Raw genomic sequence first — 25,221 nt, forward strand, 5'->3', positions numbered from 1 at the left:
TGATCAATTGTATCCGGTGGTGGCTTGTTGGCCGGATAACCGGATCACGATCAGAAGAAATATCCGTGAACCAATAAAATTCAAGATGGCGTTTTACCACACTGCCTGTTTTGTGATCGCTGTAATGATTATTTGTAATGCCATCTTATATCCGACAATATTTAGCTCAATTTTCCGGAGTTGGTTTGGGGGAACACCACCAAAGCAAGAAAAAGAACAAATGCCCGGTAAGATCTCTAAGACTGTGTCAAATACCTTTTTTAAAATTAAGCAAGAACAGATAAATTTTGTCATTTTTGTAGTCTACCGTAGATTGTTCTTCGTCGTGTTCGGATGCAGGGGCTACCACTGGCTCCCGGCGGTCGGAGGCTGGCCCTGCGTTTGCGAGCAGCTGTATGCCAATTGCCAGGCATTACGACGGGTCGCGCCCCGCTCAGCTCGGCTAACTGGCATGACTGGAGCTTAAACGGCTTGACTAGCCGGGCTATGCCTAGTACAGGGCTAGCTTTTTTTTTTTTACTAATACTAGGCAGGGAAGGGGGGGGGGGGTTCAAATCAATGAACGAAACTTAGAAAAGAAAGAGCAAAAGAGAGGAGTAAAGAAGTGAAGGAAGAACTTCAAGTTCAAGAAGTGACTGAAAGAAAAAAAAGAAAGGAGGGGAAAAGAAGGAAGAGGAAAAATATAAGATAGAGAGAAAAAGAACTAAATAATTAATGATGTTAGTGTTACAGAAAAGTCAAGAAGGAAAGAGCAAAAGAAAGAAGCAGGAAAGGGAAGAAAGAAAGAAAAAGGAAAGAAAGGGGAAATGAAAGAAAGAAGGAAATCAAGTAAAGAAAATGCAAATGAAAGAGGTAAAGTACTAAAGAAGGAACAATTTAAGCAAGAAATAAAAGAATTTAAGAAAGGGAGCGAAAAAAAGTAAAGAAAGAAGTGAAGGAAGAAGCGAAAACCTAAAAAGGACTGAAAGAAAGGGGAACAAACATTAAAGAAAGGTAAAAGAAGAAAGAATTAGAAAAAAGAAGAGGAAGAAAAAAAATAGAGAAAAAGGAACAAATTAAATTACAGAAGTAAAGAAAGAAGGGAGAAAAATGAGTAAAGAAGAAGGAAAGAAAAGAAGAGAAGGAAGAAAAGCCAAGAAAAACATTCATCAGAAAGAAGGGAAGAAAAAGGAGGAAAACAGAAAAAAAGGAATGAAGGAAGAAAGAAAGAAAATAAATAAATAAGAAAGAAGGGAAAAAAGTAATTTAAGAATAAAACAAGGCTCGACATTAGCGGTGGCCCAGGGCCACCAGAAATTCACCTCGGGCAACCATTATTGAAAAAATGTTAAGTTTTGGTGGCCCGAATCGGGCAACCAATAATTTTCAAAGTAGCGCAATTTTTCTCCCGATTTTGCACGCATTTATCAACTTTCTACAGTTCAAATTGCAAGCCAATTCATCATGTGCCCTTTTTGTTAATCTACACACAAAGATTGCATAGTCATGGAGGAAAGGAACATTACAAAGCAGTGGAGAATTGTCCAGCTGGCCGCGCCGGCCGTCTGGCGTGAGCTTTGCATGCATGAAACCACTGCAGCTCGATGTGCGCAAGCAGACTATTCAGACTCGGGGAGCTGCGATACGAAATGTTGCTGCTAAGAAATCTTCCACAGAACTTTGAAAATCTACGTCAAAGTCGCATTTTACTATTTTTACACCAATGAAATGCCCTTCTACAGTCCATACGACTAAAATCTGGTGTAACCTGATTATTTGCAAGCATTAAAAAGAGGAATTATGACCTCTCTTTTGACTCAAAAAGACCGATTATTTCCAAATGCATTACATAAAACACATAGGTGAGTACATCACATTCCCATGTGTGCATTTGTATGTATGTTGATACTTGGTTTCTTTCTTGTTTATAAATGACTTCTTAAACCACTCTTGAGGAAGTAAATACTTTGGAAGGCATTTCATTGATATGAAATGTGAATTTTTCTAGCATTTTGGCAAATATAGGGAAGGACTTTTCTCACACTGTTTTTTCCAGATATAACTTTTGCCGTTTTTTTTTTTTAATTTTTTTATTATTTTTATAGTGGTTAAACCATTTATACTCCTTCCCATTGAATTTGCCTGATTAAAGAATATGTATCTACTGAAAAATTATAACAATTTTCCCAATTTTTTATTAATTTTGTTTTATTCATTTTTCTTTCATTTTCTTCTCTAAATTTTTTCTTTCCTTAATTTTTCCTGTTCTTTGTTTTTTCATTCTTTTGTTTTATTTCACTTATTTATTTGATTATTTTTGTTTTCTTTTTTTTTTATATACTATTCTAAAAATTATTTTTTGTTTGTTTCCCCCTTTTATGCATTGTTCTAATTTTGCAGCATATTTTTCTGTGATTTTCTCCTGCTATAATATGCTGGAAAAGAGAAAATAAACTGGATTTGGGGCCTGCATAATCTCGGTTTTAGGATTCAAAAAGGAAGAAAGGAAAAATCATTGTTTTGTACATCTATTGAGTTTGCTATGCACTATTTATTTACTTTACCATTATGAGAGTGTGTCTATACGGAGATTAAAAAAAAAAGTCCACACAACCTGGGAACAATACAATTCTTTTATTCTCTTTCAATCATTTCATATTTACAATGATAGATAGAATTTACAATGATAGAAATGATAGATTTACAATAATAGCAGGGCCCGCTGGGAGAACAGTTTTCGGAACTGAAGCGGCTTCCCTGGGTAAATATACCTGTATTATTATTATTATTATTATAGAACAATTTATATATTACCACAAATCAATTAGCAAAGTAAAATAACAGCAAACAAGATTTACATACAAGATGTACAAAGTGAAAGTAACTTAGTGGTAGTGGCTGCAGAATTAATATTTCAAAAGTTTGTTTTATTAATTTTTAATTAATGTTTTTCTTTATATTTTTCGGGCCACCAAACTTTACTATCGGGCCACCAAAAAAATTATTTGAAGGTTTTGGTGGCCCGAACGGGCCACCACCAAAAAAAGTTAATGTGGAGCCTTGAATAAAAGAATGAAATAAAGAAATAATGGAAGGAATAAGTGGAGAAAGAAGGAATGAAAGGAAAGAAAGAAAGAAGGAAATAGAGATGCAGGAAGAAGAAAATGCAAAAGAAAGAATGAAGGAAGGGAAAAGAAAGGAAATTTTAAAAAGAGGAAAAAGAAAAAAAGAGAGGAAAGAAAGGGGGACTGGAAGGAATAAAGGAAGGATGAAAAAAACGACAAAAAGGAAATAAATTTATAGATTTTAAAAGATGAAAGAAATAAATAGAGAATACTTCCCTCAAATTTAGTAAAAACTAGATTTTAATTCGTCATGAGGACGAATTAGGTGGTCTGTCATGATTTTTCGATTTTCATTCAGTGTAGGCTAATGTATGAAATGAATTAGATATGATTTAGATATGATTGATAATCTCGATCATAGACATCATGGGAATAAATTTTGACCATTGCTAAATATGATTACCGGGTATTCAGTGATGTGGTGATGACAATCGTGATGATTATAATGATATTGCTAATGTTGGTGATTTGTTTCTTGAACCTTCCTGTTATCCCGTATCCAAAATTCATGCTAAGACATCGAATGCTAGACAAATTCTGAAAGTGATTGTGAGTTTGTGATGCAAGAAATGTGAATGTTTCTTCCTCCTACGGCGGGAAAGACACAGATCATTATTTGATAAGATGTACTGGTACCGTATCGTAGTTTGCAATGTACAAGAACAATGTCCTACATAAAAAAACGCAAAGCAAGTGGGCTTGAAATTTTCAGCAAGACCGTACAATTGATTAATAAAACATTTCCAACAAAAATTTCTAAAAATTAGGTCCAGAAAAAATTAGCAAAAACTTAAACAAGTCATAACACATTGATGCTGTGGTCGAAAGTGAAATTATTCACACGTTATTTGTAGAGAATTGTCTTCACCACATCATATCAAAATTTGGGAGAAAACTGAACATTAATAACGAAGATACAGTCAAATATGCATAAATACGTTGACGTATGTTGTGAAAATATGTAAATTTCACTTCTAACGTAATTTTGAGGTAATTACGAAATCTCCAAATGAGATATTGAGTATATCTAAGAGTGAGGAAAAATTGGGGGTCAACGGACTTCCTGAAGAGCTACAGTGAATTTTATATACATGTAGGCATATTTTTGCCCATTTATGACTTATTTTTGCGAGTTTGCACGCGCGAGTAATGCAAATTTGAATGTACGCGCATTCCTGTATTATTGGTCGTAAGAGGCTGAATGAGGTATCAAATTAATCAGAAGATAATGGACAATGGACAGACATAAAATAAATGATGACTCGAAGATGTATACCGATGGCAGGTGCAAGAACGCGCACGCATACCAGTGCGCGCGCAAATTCTTGAAAAGCTAAAAATGACCTGAAACGTACCCAAACTTGACCACGGTCGATTTGGGGCATTTTAAAATTTTGATGCCCGCGTACATGTGCGTCATGACCTCTGATGACATGTCCTGATGACCTGTCACCTGAACTTGATATGATGCAAATATGGATGATTTTTTATGATTAGTTGCGATGATATGATCAATCATTTAATTTTACAAAATGGCGCCTAGATGACGTCAAGATTTGATAGTGTCATTGAAAAGTTTCGTTTCCCATGTCCATAATGATGTCCATACATGACATGAAAATCAAGAAAATGGACATGCCCGATTTCGAGGTAAAGTGGGACAAAGATTAGGCAATAAAAATAAAGAAAATTCTGACGAATATAAAAGGTGATCTGTCATATTCATGACAGACCACCTAAAAAGAAGAAATCTTGGAGAAAAGTAAATTTGGGTAAGAAAGCGCTGTAATTTCCCCACAATATATTTGCCACACCGCTAGCATGCTACATGTACATTTCTACAGCACAGACTGTATGTACGTATCAAACAATGCAGCCCCTGCACACGCTGATGACAGATATACAATCCCATGTTCTCTCGGTGATGTGGACAACAGGGTAATCCCTTTGAGGAGTCCCTGGAGAGGCGGGGGCCCCGTGAATCTTTATACAAAGAGACTTTATTGACTTGCATCTCCATTGACTCCCAACTCCGTGCTCAGACTGTGTAGATTTGAAATTGGCAACGAGGTTAGAGTAAATTATGATATGTGTAGGGACAGTGATTTTCCGCGATCGCAGAAAACGGACGGAATTCACGGAATTGGCCTTTTGAAATGGAAAGTAGCTTTTCAAACGGAAAATCACAGAAAACATGTTTTTTCTCAAAATGCACAAAATAGCAACAGAAATTAATCCTAAATCCTCAACAAAATACGAATATCAACTGAATAAAACACGATCTCACTTTGCAACAACAATCATGACAATCAAAACATCATAACTACACTCGAGCTCCTCCATCACTCGATCGTATCTAAATTAGTTTATACTCACGTCCGCATATAAGGCAGAATACGGCCGTGTGTTGCTGCCCTCTGCGTTCGGTCATGATATAATGATCATCACGGTGATTCAACGAATCCAAAATGGCGGATAGGCGGAAGTCGTCGACTGCCCAAAACGATCTCCGAAAAGTCCCCAAATCAGCGATAAAATCCCATTTAACCATAAAATAATGCTAATAATATGAAACGTGAGAATGTATTCATGTCGATTATTTTTCTCTAAATAGTTTTTGAGCTTGAATCTCTTCGATTAAAATGGATTTTAAAGCGATGTTAGTACATTGGTAGATGCAAATTTTGACCAGCGCTAGCATTTTGACATCGCTACTCATTGCGTATTGGTTTTCTATGTAAACGGAATTGTCACTTTCATGTACACAAAGTCTATGGGGAAACGGAATTTCCGTTTTCAGACGTGCTGAAACGGAATTTGAGATTTTCTGAAACGGAATAGGCAATTTTTAGAAACTGAGAATCACTGTCCCTATATGTGGTAGGGACAACATTCCCACAGGTCATGTGCTTACAGTGTAATTATCAGGGTTTGTGCTTCTTACATGTACCCATTTACTGGGGCAACACTGGTAGCATTGATGGCAATAACAACTCTTTGTTGTATCTATTATTATACAGTGGGTGTTTTAGAAAGCTATTTGTAAGCTAAGAGCCACTTTAAGAACGAGTAGTGAACCTTTCTTATGCGTTAAATAACCACCAATGAACATTTAATGGTGAATATCATTTACCACAAGAAAGGATCACCAGTCGTCTTAATAAATTCACTCTTAAAAACTTACAAACAGCTTTTAGAAACGAACCCAGGTCTGTAAAAACTTTTAAAAACACAGATGCCGTTTCAATTTCTGAGTGAGAGGGCCTCATTCAGTCAGACCCCTGACTTGAGTGAAGGGTCTGCACAGCAGACTAGGTGAGTTATGATTGATCTGATCAACCTCAACTATATTGAAATCCATCCATACCATGATTTTTTCTACAGGAATTTAGCTCAATCTCCTTAATAGTTAACACAGAGAATCACACTTAATCTTTAAGAGGACAATGGATAAATGGATGAATATACATAATATCAAGAAAATATTCTGAACAAATTTGGATTTTAGATGTTGCTGGCTTTCCATTGTTGTGGTTGATCAGATCAATCGTAACTCTTTGTAAGATGGGGCCCTGGGCCCCTGTTTTACAAAGTGTTGCAATTGATCCAATCAATCGTAACTCTATGGAAATCCATCAGTTTCATAATTTGTTTTACAGGAAATTTGCAAAATGTCCTATGTTAACAAAGGAGAACACACCAAATTGTCAAGAAATCAATGAATTAATGGATATACATTCATATCTAGAATTTATTTATTAACAAACGTGCATTTTATATGTTGACTTTGCTGGCTTTCCATAGTTGTGGTTGATCGGATCAATCGCAACTATTTGTAAGATGGTGACCAGGGCCCCGTTGTACAAAGAGTAACGATTGATCCAATCAATCGTAACTATGGCAAACCAGCAAAGTCAACATACGAAATGCATGTTTGTTCAAAAAAAATTCTAGATATGAATGCATATCCATAAATTCACTGATTTCTTGACAATTTGGGGTGTTCTCCTTTGATTACAAAGGACATTTTGCAAATTTCCTGTAGAAAAAATTATGACACTGATGGATTTTCATGGAGTTACGATTGAGCGGATCAATCATAACTCTTTGTAAGACGGGGCCCTTATTTGACATTGACTCACACTCCCTTTTTGTTGTTACTTTGATAGAATACCCCCCTCATATGAGGCCAAATGGAGGAATCCGAGGTGGCGCCGGGGGCAGGATGAGACCATCTGGAGCTAAACCTCCCACGCCTGGAGGGGGACAGAGTTCAGGTATGTTTGGTAAATTGGTGATCCTATCTTGTGGTAAATGGTATATTCATTGGCGATGGTTTAGCGCGTAAGAAAGGATCACCAGTCGTTCTTAAAGTCGCTCTTAACTTACGAAAAGCTTTATGAAACGGCCCCCAGGTATGTTGGTAAATTGCCTATTCGTCCAGTCATCACATGATCTACCTTCATTTATTCTAATGCCATTCAGTTCATCACCATTTCATCTAATGACCATTTGGTCCAATAACCATTTGGTCCAATCATCACTTTGTCTCATAACCAGTCTAATATTCATTTTATTTTCATTCATTTCCCCAATTAACACTTAGTCCAATTAGACCAAATGGTATATCCATGGCTTTTGGACCAACTGGTTATTAGACAAAATAACGAGTGGACGAAATGGCAATTAGTCCATGTGGATAGTGGATGAATTGACGGTAGACCAAATGATAGTAGATGAGTTGGTAATTGGACAATTGACATTAGAGCAATTGATAATAAACCTGGTATGTTAAAGCATCCTGCCATTGACAAATCATGGGGAAATTGAATCAATATGAAATTTGCAAAAGGCCAATTGACTTGCATAATATAATCCATCTGTCATGAGAGCCAGTCGGACTAATGCGATAAAAGTTCGGACAGCACAAATTTGACCGAACTTGTGATCGTTATTTACTTTGGGTTGTTCTAGTTTCCCACAATCCCAATTTCTAGACTCTTAGGTCTATTGATTGCTAAACCAAAATAAATATCCTCTGTGAAGTTACATGTACATGTTTCATAGGGAAAACTTGCAGTTTACTTCTGATTGGTTAGTATACTAACTATTGCTCTCCTATATTAGACCTCCCAGACATGCCGGCGTCTATTACATAATACCCCCAGGCATGCAGCTGAGTGAAAATGTTTTGAGATTGGCCTTGATTTCCCCATGATTTGTCAATGGTAGGTCGCTTTTACCCATACAGGGCTCCGTTGCATAAAAGTTACTTACTATAGTAACTTTTCCCTCCAATAGTCTAGTTACCATGGTAACAATGCTAATCAGCCAATTAGAATCAAGGATTTCAGGGAAGTTACCATTGCTGTCCAATTAAAGGTCAAGTCCACCCCAGGATAATGTTGATTTGAATCAATAGAGAAAAAATCAAATGAGCATAATGCTGAAAATGTCATCAAAATCAGATGTAAAATAGAAAGACATGACATTTTAAAGTTTTGCATATTTTTCCATGACATTGGACTTTATATTCATAGTGATATATACCAATGACTCAATGACGTCATTCACTCACAATTTATTTAATTTTTTTTCATTGCTTGAATTATATATTAGATTTTCTAGACAATGAAGACCTTGATTGAACCACAAAATGTAAAAACAATGGTAATTCCACACGATCAGAGAGGAATAAAACCATTTTTCACATGACAATGAGGAGAAAACTTAAACAATGGTAATTCCACACGATCAGAGAGGAATAAAACCATTTTTCACATGACAATGAGGAGAAAACTTAAGTAAGACCCACCTGTGCAGTTAATCTTGAACATTATAATTCTGTTGATTGTTTGTTCTGAATTTCTTTGTAGGTGGGGTCGATCCGTCGAATTTCATGGGTCAACAGTCACAGGAGTCGAAAGGGAGAGGCATGATGGGTACTGTACTTCCTGTTTATGCTGTTGGTATCTTCATCTATTTTGGCTATGTGATCTATAAGGTAAGGTTCGTCTTATAGAGTTTGTATTCCTAGAGAGTATTCAGAAAGCTCTTCAGGGGAGTATATCATGAAACTAAAACTAACTGATTTTCACTGACTGATTTGCTTTCAACCAATCAGATTGTGCAGAAGCTTATAAAATATGTTGGAGAACATCAGTGACAATTCATGAAACACCCCCCTCTGAGTAGCATTTGAAATGAATGTAGGTTAAAAGCCGAAGGCACTGTTGATTTATCCCTAAAAGGGTGGGTGGAGGGAGGGAGGGAGGGGTGGCTTGGGGAAAGGTATAGGTCAGGACAGGGGCTCTCAAACTTTTTCTTTGATGGGCCAGATGAGACTCCAAGTAAACCTGAAAGGGCCAGGGGGAAGTGAATACTTAGAACAAAAATGTGCACGAAGCGCAAAGACCCCTGCGGTTGGGGTCCTAGATGCTCTCTTGTGCAATCTGGCCCTTATTTTGGGAGCATTTAATCCAACAAATTTATAATAGTTTCATATGGAACGCAGGCAAAATGAGAAAAGATTTCAAATACAGCGAGAGTCAATATTAATGATAAAAAAATTGTAGTACTTTGTTAAAAGGAATCTAGGTTGCACCTATACATACCTGGTATTGGGGAGGCAAATAATGTCTTGAACTTTGAAGTATCAATATTTTTTGTAGTCAAAGTAGAATGAATAATAGAGCATGTCCGTTGTAGACTCTAACAAGGATGCAGTCTCCGAGTCACTTTCAATATGGGAAAAGTGACACTGTCTGTCAGCAACAAGCTGTTTGAAACTTGACACGAAAGGTGTAATTGCCAGAGGAAGGCACTGGTGCAAATGTTCACTGGTCAAGCAGGGGCTGCGGAAGCGGGAGGGAGGGGGGGGGGGGGGGGCTTCAGGCCCCCCCACTTTTTTTCCAAAAACGTACAAAATAATGACCATATGATTGTTATTTTTTGCATGCCAGCCCCCCCCCCCCATTTTGGAAACCGTTCCGCGGCCCCTGTCAAGAACATAAGTAAATTGGATTTGACAATTTAAAGCACTGTCAAGATTTTAGGAAATGATTCAAAATTCTACTAAAATGAATACCTTTGCAATTAAAAAGCAATATAAATACATTGTTGCTGTAATCACAGCCGCTGGAACAGAGAGAAACATCAATGTGTGCTGATCTTTCTTCATGCTAATTACTACCTATATCCTAGCCAATATATATTGGCTTTGACTAAGGCTGTAATTACAGCACATTTAGGCCCTAAAATATACCTGACTATGGCTGTAATAACAGCATATTGCAGTTCCCTCCAATTTTGCTATAATTCCAGCGCATTTAGGCAAAAAAAATGCAACTGACTTTGGCTGTAATTACAGCGGATTGTAGCCTACTCTGATTTGGCTGTAATTACAGCGCATTGTAGCCTACTCTGATTTTGCTGTAATTACAGCGCATTGTAGCCTACTCTGATTTGGCTGAATTTACAGCGCATTTCTGACCCCCCCCCCCCCCCCCAAAAAAAAAAAAAAAAAAAAAACTGACTTTGGCTGTAAATACAGCGTAGTGTAGCCTAAGAATATGCAGGACTAGATCTACTTTGATTTGGCTGAAATTTCAGCGCATTTTGGCCAAGAAGTATAACTGACTCTGGCTGTAATTACAGCGTATTTTAGCCTACATGTAAGTATGTGCTGCCTTCAGGATCTACTCTGATTTGGCTGATATTACAGCACATTTCTGGCCAAAAAATATAACCGACTTTGGCTGTAATTACAGCGTATTGTAGCTTACTCTGATTTGGCTGTAATTCCAGCACACAATAATCAGAATAAGCTACAATCTGCTGTAATTACAGCCAAAGTCAGTTATATTTTTTGGACCAGAATGCGCTGTAATTTCAGCAAGATCATAGTAGATCTAGTCCTGCATATTCTTATGCTACAATCTGCTATAATTACAGCCCAAGTCAGTTATTTTTTTGGCCAGAAATGCGCTGTAATTACAGCCAAAGTCAGTTGCATTTTTTTTGCCTAAATGCGCTGGAATTATAGCAAAATTGGAGGGAACTGCAATATGCTGTTATTACAGCCATAGTCAGGTATATTTTAGGGCCTAAATGTGCTGTAATTACAGCCTTAGTCAAAGCCAATATATCTTGGCTAGGATATAGGTAGTGCTTAGCATGAAGAAAGATCAGCACACATTGATGTTTCTCTCTGTTCCAGCGGCTGTGATTACAGCAACAATGTATTTATATTGCTTTTTAATTGCAAAGGTATTCATTTTAGTAGAATTGTGAATCATTTCCTAAAAACTTGACAGTGCTTTAAATTGTCAAATCCAATTTACAACTGTTCAAGGTACTTCGGTATGCGTTAGTTCTTTAAAATGTTCATTGTCGAAAATGCACTTTCGCACCTGCATATGTAAGTTAGATCCAAACATGGTGAGAACAGCGCTGGTCATCTAATAAGAAAGTAGATAAAAAAGACTCGACTAAACTTTGTTTAATAGTCAAATTAGGCTGCCATTACTTTTATTACGGTTAGGTCTACATGGATACACAATTTAATCATATTGAGCTGTTTCATATTGTGACTTAAAAGTGATTTAAAAAAAAATTCAGCAGAGTCTCGCGGGCCGGATTGAGAAGCTCCGCGGGCTGGATCCGGCCCGCTTGCCGTAGTTTGAGAACCCCTGGTATAGGTCATTCAACGTAATAGATTTTGGTTATAATTTATTAAAAGTAGGATAGTAAACAAATATATCAGGCGTTTCCTTCGAAGCATAATGGGAATTATTAATCCTCACGGTTGGACTGGCAAAACTACTACATTTTGCTCGGGGCTTCGCCCCTCGGGAAAAATAGTCATTGGCAGACCAACCTCAGACAAAAAATTCCTGCTATACTTACTCCAATCTTGGTATATTTGTATATTATAAAATAAGACACACTGAATGAGAAAGGACAGACTATTTCTTTGATAATAGGTTTTCCTGCGTGACAAGCCGTCCACCCCATCCAGCAGACCAACCTGGTCATACCCCGATGACATCACTCAGCAAGAAGGACCAACCCTCCAGAGACAGCAACAAGAGAACCTACAACGTAAACTAGCAGCAGAACTAAAGGCTGCTAACTATGCCGAGTTGAAGAAGAGTGATCGGAGAGCTGCTGAGGCCGCCGCTACTGCTGCTGCTGCGGCAGCGATGGGAGAGATAGCGCACCCTCCGGCGCCTGGTGAGTAGCTAGGGGGAGAGGTTACTTGAGTTACGCTGCATAAATGTCTCGATCACCAGAGGAAAATTTGATGTAATAATAAACACAGTATTTATTATGTGCCATCAGTCTAGTGAACTTTTATTATTTATTTCATTTATTGGTATATGCACATATATATTGACAAGCAGGAGGGCTGAAAGGGTCAATTTACAAAATCAATACAAAGTACACCAAAAAAAACAAGTACAGTAAATATATTTTTGGCCTAATATAATTTGGCATAACATAATTTTTTGGTCAAAGGCAAATAGGCAAAGGGGGGTGGGGGAGCTAGGGAATTACACAATAATGCTTGCTTTAAATGTATGGATGCATGAACAGATCAAATTAGCTAACAATATTTCATTAAAAATGATACCTTTTCAAATTCTTCAAGCAAGTCTGCTATTTTTAATTAATGTTTTCATCATTATCTTTTGATGTCAAGGTTCGTGACTAATACAGTTATTTCTGTTTCAAAAATTATATTTTCCCTTTTCTGAAAACCTGCAATTCCATTTCAACCTTGATCTAAAATGGAAATTTGGGTTTTTGGTAAAAATGTTCACTGAAAAACCATGAATTACATTCTGCAGACTAAAAAATTCAATGCATTTTCATATAAAGTATTGGTGACAGAAAGATTTCAAGAAAGTAGTTACATACTGTATGATTACAAAAGTAAGTGGTATAGAGCGTGATCGGTTCATCACGGACGGACATTTGATAGATTTTGAAAACTTTGAAGGCTTGTAACAAATTAGGAATAAGATGAACATGGTTCCTTTGTGTTTTATAGTGAAGGGTAGGACAAAGTATGCTGAATGATGAAAAAAGTTTGTTGCCATGGTTACCTACAAACATAGGTAGCCACTAAATGTGCCATATCACGGACGGACATGATAGAAATGTGGTTTTCAGAATTTTTGAACATTTTTATTGTTTCTATCTAAATAGCTTAACTTTGACCAATAATTGTTAATGCAACTTACACTCAGGTATGTTAGCTTCTATGTTCAGCATATTGAATTCTTAACCAATATCAAACTTCTGAGAGAATTGCAAATATTTTCCATCTCGGACGGACATCTCGGACGGACATCACGGACGGACACAATTAAAATACATTGGAAGTACCTTGTAAGAAGTTCTTATTACTTGTTTGGGGGAACAAATGCTATTATATTGATGATTTGTACATTTTTAAATATAATTAAACAACATTAGTTGCACAATCAAGTTGCTACAACTTCAGTCAAGTTGCTACAACTTGATTTAAGTTGTAGCAACATGATTTCTATGCTAGACACACAAAATAATCTAGCTATATGATTGCTTTTAAACACAGTTCTTTTCAAATCAAACATCCTAATGCACATTGTCTTCTTTTCAATTTATACCGTGTTTACACTAAATCGGCATTTGGTTCAGAACCAAAAGCCGATGCAGAATCGGCTTTTGGTTTGCGTTTACACGTTGTTACAGCTCGCGGTTCAGAACCGCGAGCCGATGCAAAAACCTGAAATGATACGCACACCAACAATATACGTCATAATAAAGACAACGCTGGATCAGTGCGCTAACAATTACGTCACAATGGTAAAGTTAATGAAATGCGCACAAATTGCTGATGCAGAATCGGCTTTCTGTTTACACGTAGTGAAAAAGCCAATTCTGCATCTGCTCGCGGTTCAGAACCTACTACTTTGGTGGTGCAAATTGCCGGTTCTGAACCGCGAGCCGATGCAAGTTACTCGCGTTTACACGCTATGAAAAAGCCGATGCTGCATCGGCTCGCGGTTCAGAACCGCGAGCCCATTCAAATGCCGATTAAGTGTAAACACTGTATTAGAGAATACTATAGTTGGTACCAAATCAACATCCAGTGGATCAATGATCATGTTGATACTTTTTATGATATATCATGATGATACATGTTCATACATTTTTAGGCATAAATTTTTGATGAGCACATATTTTTTTTAATGTCCATTAAATAAATCCAAAAGATTCACAGGTTGCTGATCATTATGCTTGTTTGGTGGATCAAGTATGACCACAACACTTGTCCAGGCTCTCTTCAAATTAATCTTTTGTCCATATTAAAGTGGAGACACCCCTTCACATCAACAGCCCTCATGTATTTAGGCCCTGACCGAATCCAAAATTGAAATCAAATACCAATTAAACTTGTAAACACTGCAGTGCAAGATTTATATGAATTGTATGCATTTTCAGATTACCAGATCAGCAATTTGCTCGAAATTAGCTCCAAAATGGACTTTAAAAAAAAGAATTCTTGTACTTTTCACAAGCCTCAAGGACGTGATGTCATGTTCTGTTTAGTAGAAGCATTGTGAATCCATGGGTTTGTACATGGATTTTTTTTTTTTTCTGCTTATCAGAATATGCATTCTACTTTCTTCCTTTCCATCACTTTCTGCAAGCTTCAATTGATGAAATATACAGCTTTTGACTTATTCTTGCTCTATTTCATTTCCTGCTTTTTGGCATACATGTAGCTTCCAACTCTATCTGCATTCCAATTATGGTTTAAAAAAATTCCTGACAACAATTAAGCCCCAATAACAGCCAAAGAAAGATTTCAAAAAAAATTGTGAAGAGTTGTAGGTTTCCATCCATTTGAGTTTTGAATAATTCTCAGTACCATTTTTCACTGCAAATTGGAACTAAAATTAAATTCATAATCTGCTCAGTATTTGCTCATTGTCTGTCCGTGATGAAATTAATGTCCGTCTGCGATTATTTTGATTTATGATATGGATAAAATGTATGGATTTTTAATAGCTATATTCAAATGAAAGGATGTACAGTGTCTAGTGAGATGCTTCTACACACTTATATTTTTGCTTCTATTCTGATAAAGAATAAAAAGCTGAATCCATACATATTATCCATATCATAAACTCAATAAAAATGATCACGGATGGACATTAATTTCATCACGGACGGAAATTTCAAAATGGAATGTTAACATCTAACAGAAAAATTTACTTCCCATATTTTTTCTACTAATTTATGTTTGATGATAGATTAATGTTCAGAGTACAAGAAAATCCAAACCAAATTGGAGTAACTTTGAAAACAATAAAACTAGAGTGAATTGAATTTGAGTGAATTTACATTGTCCGTCCGTGATGAAATTAATGTCCGTCCGTGATCATTTTTGATTGAGTTTATGATATGGATAAAATGTATGGATTTCAGCTATGTTCAAATAAAATGATGTACAGTGTTTAGTGAGATACCTCTACACCTTTTTATTTTTTAGTTCTATTCTGATAAAAAATAAAAAAACTTTTTATATTTTTTTTCATCACGGACGGAAATTTCAAAATGGAAATGTTCACACCTACCAAAAAAAATTACTTCCCAATATTTTTTTCCTACTAATTTATGTTTGATAATAGATTAATGTTCAGAGTGCAAGAACAACTAAACCAAATTGGAATAACTTTAAAAACAATAAAACTAGAGAGAATTTAATTTGAGTAAAAATGTCCGTCCGTGATGAGAGGTAATAGCACCCCCACGAATAAAATGGACTATTCCAGGAATTTCGGATTTATCAATCTTCATGAAACTGAGTTCTTTGAAACCTGAGATATCAAAGATTATCTTAAAAGCAATTTTGATAGAAATATCTAAAAAAAAAAAATTCACCTCAATGCTAACCCTTAACCGATCATGCTCTATACTGTCATTAGGAACAGAAAGAGTAACACTTAGGAATTGACTGAGATAATTTTGTTTGTTATTAGTAGTTGTAATAATTTATTAATAGTTGTTAATTTATTCATGCTTCTATCCTTACCATAGCACTTCGTAACATATGTATAAAACACTCTATAAATTAGTTGTAATGATTTATTAATAGTTGTTATTTTATTCATGCTTCTATCCTTACCTTAGCACTTCGTAACATATGTATAAAACACTCTATAAATTAGTTGTAATGATTTATTAATAGTTATTATTTTATTCATGCTTCTATCCTTACCTTAGCACTTCGTAACATATGTATAAAACACTCTATAAATTAGTTGTAATGATTTATTAATAGTTGTTATTTTATTCATGCTTCTATCCTTACCTTAGCACTTCGTAACATATGTATAAAACACTCTATAAATTCTGTGTATTATTATTATTATTATTGTTATCATTAAGCACTGTATAAAAGCGGAATATTATTAACAGTTAATATAATATACTGTACGATTGACTGTTTAATGGAATATATTATTGTGTATTTAATCACAGGTTCCAATGAAGAAGTTGATATGCTGAAGAAACGTTTAGAAGAGACAGAGAAAACAATGCAACGAATGATGGATATGATGAACTCTATGGGCGTAGCTATGAGCCAAGTTTCTCAACATCTTTGTAAGTTTTTATCAAATAAGCATTGACATTTATTTACCCTTCCTGCAACTTATATTTGAAAATATTCCTTAAATGTGATGTAAAATAATAATAATAGCTGGATTTTAAAGCGCTTTTTGCCGGCAGATACAAAGCACTGCTATTACTTCCCCGGCTTTGGCTCGAGCTACCATCACCGGTGCTCAGTTGATGCAAGGAATTAATCCTGCCGGGTGCCTATTCACCTCACCTGGATCGAGTGCAGCACAGTGTGGATAAATTTCTTGCTGAAGGAAAACACGCCATGGCTAGAAATCGAACCCAGTTCCCTGAGATTGAAAGATGAGAGTCATAACCACTAGACTACGATGCTCCCCTTCTACTGTGCGTATCAAAAAAAAGTTTACACTTAGAAAAAAATCCTGTAAAATTATACGTTTGTAATATCCTGAAGATTTTTCCACATTTTAACATTGGTACAGATCAATTTAAGCAAATGACGATGTAACTATCGAAAAATATTTCCGCTTGAGTGAGCACCACTTACTTTTGAAAAGTTAGTGGAAAATGATTTGCGCAGAACTTTGAAATAGTTATGCGAATAAAAGTAGACCTTAATCATGAAGAACACGTTGAATTTAACTAGTAAAATTGATTTGAAGATATCTTTTACCTTTTTTAACTTGTTTCTTTTCCCAAAACACTTCGAAGAGTGCATTGCGCCCCACCCCATTTCCCCACACACCGAGGCCCTCGTGACGATATTTGCTTTACACTGAGCTGTGATTTACATGAAATGGCTTAGGCTTGATTTTCATTTTGTTAATCATTGTCAAGCTTGGAAAAGGTGTGGAGAAACAAGTATTAAATGAAAAATGACATGTAAACCCACTTTAAATGATAAAAACTTAGTTAAAAATGCTGGAGATATCTGATATAAACTTTTGTTCAGATTTAGTTATGTCCTCAGATCCAGCTGGCACAAAAAAAGGGTAAAGGTTGTGTTTATTAAGTGTTTAAATTTCAATTTAGGTGGCAAAATTGTTACAAAATGCTTGAATGTATCCATTTATTACAATTGACAAAAAGTGCTATGGGAAATGTATGAGAAATGTTTCGCAGGGTAAGTTTGATTTCGCACTTTCCCCTTGACACAGCATGAAAACAAGCATTTCTGCGCAAACAGATTTCTGCGAGCTTTACAAAAATGGACAATGCTCACTCAAGTGTAACATTCTGTCAAAACTTATACTTTCATTGGATAGATGAGACCCAAACCCAAGATTATATGTGGAAAAAATACCCACATGTTGTATATTTTTTAATTCCCAGGGCTTTTTCAAAGTGTAAACTTTTTTTTGATTCGCACTGTAGTGTGTTCAAACAAAAGTTGAATGTATATTCTTCAACCAACACAAATGATTATCAATGTTTTTGTTTTGATTTATCTTACAGCAAGTGAGAAGTCTGCATCGCCTACCATGATGCCCGACTTCAATGACCCCAGATTAACCAAGGGCGCGGACAACGAAGATGACCTCCTCGACATCGATGTCGACGACCTCAGTGACGAAGAAGACCTCATCATCGGCGACAGCATGGATCCCTGTGGCAGTTCGGACGATGAAAACGATGTCGGCACGAAGAGGGATGATATGGGTGACGATGTGGATAGGAGACGGCCAAACAAGATGAACATTGTTGATGTGGAGGCGGATGATTACCATGACGACGACGACGATGGGGATGTTGATAGTGATGATGAGTCTGAAGTTGAGAACATCGGAGTAGAGGATGTTTTGACATCAGACACGCTAAGACGGAGGAATGTTAAAGGGGACGGAATAGAAGGTTGATCTTCTCTTTTTATGTAACCAAGTGATTTTATGCCATGTTAAATTATTTTTTACTGTAAATAATACATGTACATTACATGTGTGTACATTATTTATAGTGTATGTACATACAGTTGGTTTGTATAGGGATAGATTTCATGCATTACATAATGGTAGTCATAGACTCTTCGCTAGTCATGTCATGAACTTTTAAAATCCAGATAACACTAATACACATGATCAGGGCCCCGTTTCATAGAACTTGTTGTGGTAACAAATTTGCAATAACAGTTAAAAGCTACTGAAATGCTTCAATCTGATTGGCTGGTAGTAAATTTGTTATGGAATGTTTGCATTTGTTATTATAACAAGTCTTAATGAAACAGGAACAATATGTCATCAGGTTGAGGTTTAGAGACGTTATCATTGCATCAATCTTTTATGGAGTGCCAGTGGTAAGCTCAAGTACAGATCTGTTAAATGCTGCAGTACAATACCATGTATTTTTAAAAAATATCACATTTCCCATGAAATAAGAAGAATAAAAAACAGTATTGAGCACATTTGGTGCATTCTCTTGATCAGAAAATGACAGAAATGCTGATTTTTAAAAGTTTGAATGACGATAAACCCTTGCATTCCATAGAAGCTTTGACTTGGGTTCATGTTAAGTCTGAACTGTACCCTGGTTAAAGGACAAGTCCACCCCAGCAAAAAGTTGATTTGAATAAAAAGAGAAAAATCAGACATGCATAACACTGAAAATTTCATCAAAATCGGATGTAAAATAAGAAAGTTATGACATTTCTAAGTCTCGCTTAATATCACATAATAGTTATATGCACATCCTGGTCGGTATGCAAATGAGGGAACTGATGACATCACTCACTCACTTTTTCTTTTGTATTTTATTATTTGAAATATGAAATATTCTTATTTTCTTTTCGTTGTCTTGTGAAACAAAGGTTTATTTCTCACTGAAAATGTGGAGTTACCATTAGTTAACATTATATGGTTCAGTCAAGTCGGTCCTTGACTGTCAAATCTGTAAAAATTGAAATATTGTATAATTAAAACAATAAAAAACAAAAGAAATAGTGAGTGGGGGACATAATCGATTCTCTCATATGCATGTGACTAAATTGTGCATATAACTATTTTGTAAAAAATAAGCGAAATTTCAAAATGTCTTAACTTTCTTATTTTACATCCGATTTTGGTGAAATTTTCAGCATTATGCTTGTCTGATTTTTCTTTGTTGATTCAAAACAACTTTTTGCTGAGGGTGGACTTGACCTTTAAGTTATGAGTCAGAATAAGTTAACCTTACAAAAGGAAATGAACATGATAAAGTAAATCATAAAGTCATGTGTAATATTTAAAAAAAAATAATATGAAGAGTTCTCTTGCATACATTTCATATAAAACGTTGTAGGAAAGGAAAGGGGCTATTAGGCAATCAAAATGTTTAATTCAAAAGTTTGTTTTTGTTTTCAGCAAGTAGCAGTTGAGTTGTACAGTCAAACCTATGTAGAGTGGTCACCTAAGGGAAACAGCAAATGTAGCTACTACAGACAGGCGGCCACTATAGACAGGCTGGCTGGCGGCCATCAGATCTTGAAGTTACCGTGCATTATAGATAGACTGCAATGTACTGATCGTACAGGATGTGTTTTTAATGAGTTGCATGTAAGGTATTTTTTAATATACTATTGCATACATGTATCTATTTCAATACATCAAATACATGATCGTATTATCATTAACCATGGACCTACTACTCTAGATCCATGATTATTCTAAGAGTAAGATTCACGGTTAGATTCAAGGACTAGCCATTCAGCTACTGTCAGAGTCAAAAGTTTTGGTGAAACTGATTTTTTTAGTGGCCACTATTGAGGGTGGGTTATTGACCGAGGGACGCAAAATAAGACGCCGCTGGCCGCATTAGACAGGTGGCTGCACTAGACAGGGTCTACATACATGTATTTCCTGCTCGGGAATTTATAGGCCCGTATTCTGAACTCGGATTTAAATTAAACCATGGTTTAAAGTTGTGGTTAAACTATGGAGAGCCAAGTGGGGCACAAATCCCTAACAGTACACATTCAATTTATTAACTCGCATGACGCCCAAATTGTTCATAATTGTCTGGGAACGATAAGTGACATATTGTTCTTCCGTATGAAAGTAAAAGGAAACAAAATAGTAAACCTAAGATATACATGTATACAATATAAACAGAATTTTTTAATTTTTGGCTCCCATAATTTTAGCACAGAGTTAAATCGTGGTCTAAGTTAAACCTGACTGCAGAATACGGGCCTAAGTGGCCACTATAGATCGGTGAGTGTTCAGACAGGTTTTACTATATTTGTTTTATAGCACTGTTAGCAACACAAGAACTTTCAATATATCATCTTTCTTCCTACATGTATTATTCATCAAATTTAAATGCATCATGCTAAATTTAAATGTGTGTAATATTTGTAAATAGTACATTGTAATTTATTTATTAACAGTATGCTTGTAGGAATTTGCCAAGTTCTTGTGCGTCCTTTTTAAAGTGGTTCGCAAGGACGTGTATTCTTTTTTAAAGTGGTTTGTTTTTTGGTGGTGGATTGTTTTGTAGGGCTTTGCTGACTGTGCTTTTTATATTTGGGTTTGTAAATGTATTAACAGGATAAGCACATTATTTTTAAACATTTAATTATTGGTTGGTGATAGGTGTGTAGGAGATTACTACACCACGGAAGAGCCTTGGTGTAGTGGTTCTGACTCTCGCCTTGTAAACAGAGGGTCGTTTGTTCGAATCCCACCGCCCTCTAGCGTCCTTTGGCAAGATGTTGATCCACACTTTGCCACTCTCGACCCAGGTGCTAAAAGGGTACCCGGTAGGATGTGAAAGTCATTGTAGCTTGTCCAGTACTGTGTGCACCTCAAGAGCGACTGACTGGAATACTCCTCAGGGAGTGGAGGATGTGCATACATTGTGTGCAGGAATGACTGATTGAATCTGATGACCGGGGTAATAATATATCTGTATTAACACTTAGACACGTCGTTCCGAAGTATTAAAAGCTACTTAAAAGCAGATTATTGTCATTATTATTAAAACATGGATGGTTCTAAGGGTTAAAGTGATTTTCAGAATACAGATTTAAGATATTAGCCAGCTATCTCACTGAGACGAGACAAAAGATATTACAAAAACTAGACAATATTCAGAAACCAAATAAAGGCCCATTTGCATGAAAACAAAGTTTGTTGTTTTCTAGTAGCCTTACACTCCAAAAGTATTATTTCTTTTTGGTGTGAAACCAATGCTAAAACATGGAATAAGCTGAAAATTCCAAGATACAATCTTTGTTTTAGCTATGTGATACGCAACCTCTTACTTTGTACAATAACATGCTGTAAAATGTGAAAAAGATAATTGAGAGTTGGTTCCATGTGTAAATATCCTCAAAGGTAAACTTTGAATTTCAATTAAGAATCACCAGTAAAAAAAGGGGAGTGGAGTGGAATGTCATTACTCTCCTACACAAAATATTACATTCTTCATTGTATAGGTGTTCTGTCCATGTAATTCAGATTATTGAAACTCTACCAAATCTTTAGTCAGGCTTTAATTATTCACTTTTGAACAATATCAAACCCATTTGAATTTAACAGTGTATTCACCCTTGCAATATCTATTTAGAGACCTGTCCTGTGTGCAAATGATTGATATTTGGTTATATTTTGTGTGCAATATTTTATCAAAGTTGTTATGGATATTTTACTATGTAGTAGGGTGCTATTAACCTTTTGTTGTTCTATATTCCAATAGGTCTAGATTATTTGCCCAAACCAGGGCCCTGTCTTACAAAGAATTGTGATTGATCTGATCAATTTTAACAGTGGAAAGCCATCAGCACCATGTCTGTTCAAATTATTTTCCAAATTTGCATGAATCTTCATTGTAACAATTCAGAACTTTTCTGCTCTTTGCTTACAAAGGGACATCGCATAGATTTCCTGTATGAAAATTAATGACATTGATGGATTTCAATATTAGGTTGATTGGATCGATCACACGTCTTTGTATAGTAGGACCCAGGACCCTGTCTTACAAAGTGTTACGATTGATCCAATCAACCACAACTATGGGAAGCCAGTAACGTCAATATCTGCAATGCTTGTTTTGAATGTATTATAGATTCATTGTTGTGTTGTCGATAATCTGCATGCATCCTCTTGATTTACAAAGGACATTGTCAAAATTGCCAGTGGAAAATTATGACAATGAATTGATTTCCACAGAGAGTTGACATTGATCGGATTAATCACAAGTTCTTGTAAGATGGGACCTAGGTCTGCGTTACGTTTTGAATTTCATGAAGAACTTAATGTTTACGTGTATTTACGCATTTAAATAGGTATGTAGATACAACTTGGACACTCAACTTGAGATAGGTGGGATTGTTGTAGGTTCCCCTGATTGGTAAGATGGGGGCTGTCTTTGAAAGATAAAGATATTATAAAAAAGGTGGAATTCTATGGTCATTCCTCTCATAAAGCCCTGGTTGTGGTCCGTTTCATAAAGAGTTATGACTGTGGTAACTTTGCCATAATGGCAACTACCATTGAAACCTTGATTTGATTGGCTACTGAGAAATGAAACGGGCCCAAGAAATGACTGGTGACGCTTTCTTGTAATAAATGATATATCACTATGTACCTGATATAGCACCGAGAATGTGTTCCAGTCATCATAAAGCTGTTTGTAACTTGATGAAACACCCACCTGGGCCCCCGTCTTACATAGAGTTACGATTGATCCAATTAATCCTAACTCTGGAAAACTATCAGGGTCATAATTTTTTTCTACGGGAAATTTGCAAAATTTGTAAACAAAGGAGATCACACCAAATTGTCAAGAAATCAATGAATGTATGGATACACATTCATATGTAGGGAAATTTTTTAGCAAACATGCATTTTATATGTTGACTTTGTTGGCTTTGTGATTTATCGGATCAATCACAACCCTTTGTAAGACGGGCCCAGGCCCTGTAAACATAAAGCTTAGCTGATTTTTACGATTGCATATATTGTTGTTTATGATCAGTCATTAGCCCTATGATTGATCTCTAAGATTTATGTTAGTGGACGAGGAGGGGTTAAAGCACCAGTGATTGCTTCATGTACTTGGTTAATTCATTTTCAAGGAATCCTCTAAAATGGTATAAGCATGAGTTATGGTTTCAAAACTATTTTCATACATGTAGTTTCATACTATGATATCATTGGGAAGTATTTTTTTTTCTTCGTAACAAAAAATCTGAGCCATAACAGGCCTATGCTTCTTCCTCCTACCCAAGAACCTTCAAGGACTGGAACAACCTCCAACAGGATCCAGCCCATTACCATCTGTTGATGCCTTCAAGGCCTTCTTGAGTGGGATGCAGTCCCACAAACAAGAAATGTGTTTTACTTACACATGTATATTTATGTACGTGTACTACAAGATCAAGAGCTTTTATTATGAAATAATAGTATGTGAAAAGTCACGCACACACAGCCAGTGCATTGATGTTCTACATCTTGAAGAAGCTAGCACTCACACTGGAAGGAGAAATGAAAAAAAAAATCTTTAAATCAAATTGTCAGCAAACTATCTTTTATTGGAAAAAAAGTACTATTTAATGCAGTGCTATCATATTTATTATCATAACTAATGGAATTGTGCTTATGTTATATCGTAATAATAATATAGGGTATTTATATTGCGCACATATCCACCTTGTTAGGTGCTCAAGGCGCTCCTATATATCATGGTGTTGGTGTTGTTTTCATTTATAACCTTTCAGTTAGAAATAATAATTGAATGCACCTGAAATTTTATATTGAAATCTGGTTCATGGCCGAGTTTACAGGATGTGATATCAATATATTACAGAGGTTGAAATAATCATAATGATTAGAATCTTGTTAATCATGACAAATGCATTTCTTGTTCAGATTCAGATTATTTGTTTGATTGGTTTAAATCAATTAACAAATTCCTGTCAGAACCATGAATTACAAATTTTACTCACTGATAACAATACTTTCATGTGCTGTGCAATTCAGGAGTGTCATATTCCAGGGAATAATTTTGCTTTACAAATTTGAATTGCATTTTTGGTAATAGGAGGAAAGCTCTCAACCGAGTAATGTAAAGTCCTATGTACCGTAAAAATATGCTATACAAAAGACTTTATGCTTAGCAGTCTTTCAAAAATGTGGAGCAAGTTGTGATGCGATAACAGGAAAATTATTCCCTGTTTTCATTTATGTTTTACATTTTGTTTTTCATCAAAAGTGAATTTCGATCATCCAATTTCAATTCTGTATTCAGTAACCTTTGTATGACATACATGTAAACATTAATTTGTTCTCTTTTGCATCTGCTGTGGGTTTGTGTATAAATTAGCTGTTCTATTTATTTCTTATAACTTTGATATCGTGCTACTCTTATTGGACATTACTCGCAATAGCAATATTATGTGTCGTTAGCTTTTTTATATTAGTACTATTGTGCTTTGCATAAAGTGATATTGTGAAGAAAGACATTATCTTAATGTTATTTGCTGTGTATGGTTTGGTTTCTTCTT

At 35.7% G+C, this 25,221-nt stretch overlaps 1 protein-coding gene across 1 annotated transcript; it reads left to right on the forward strand.

The window, feature by feature from the left end:
- On the forward strand, positions 1-25,193 carry LOC129263951 (resistance to inhibitors of cholinesterase protein 3-like). Its single transcript, XM_064101295.1, has 6 exons — positions 1-227; positions 7,274-7,381; positions 8,981-9,108; positions 12,089-12,338; positions 16,644-16,766; positions 18,201-25,193. The coding sequence occupies exons 1-6, from the start codon at positions 86-88 to the stop codon at positions 18,599-18,601; spliced, it is 1,152 nt and encodes a 383-aa protein (XP_063957365.1). The 5' UTR covers positions 1-85; the 3' UTR covers positions 18,602-25,193.
- Positions 25,194-25,221: the final 28 nt, after the last annotated feature.

The sequence above is a fragment of the Lytechinus pictus genome, chromosome 6, assembly GCF_037042905.1.
Source record: "Lytechinus pictus isolate F3 Inbred chromosome 6, Lp3.0, whole genome shotgun sequence".
NCBI classification, from domain to species: Eukaryota; Metazoa; Echinodermata; class Echinoidea; order Temnopleuroida; family Toxopneustidae; genus Lytechinus; species Lytechinus pictus.

What these genes read in the sequence shown, in the direction of transcription:
- LOC129263951 (XM_064101295.1), top strand. Translation starts at nt 86, where the DNA reads ATGGCGTTTTACCACACTGCCTGTTTTGTGATCGCTGTAATGATTATT. An exon ending in AGAAAAAGAACAAATGCCCG is followed by an intron (nt 228 to 7,273) that starts GTAAGATCTCTA and finishes TTACTTTGATAG; the next exon opens with AATACCCCCCTCATATGAGG. An exon ending in AGCGCACCCTCCGGCGCCTG is followed by an intron (nt 12,339 to 16,643) that starts GTGAGTAGCTAG and finishes ATTTAATCACAG; the next exon opens with GTTCCAATGAAGAAGTTGAT.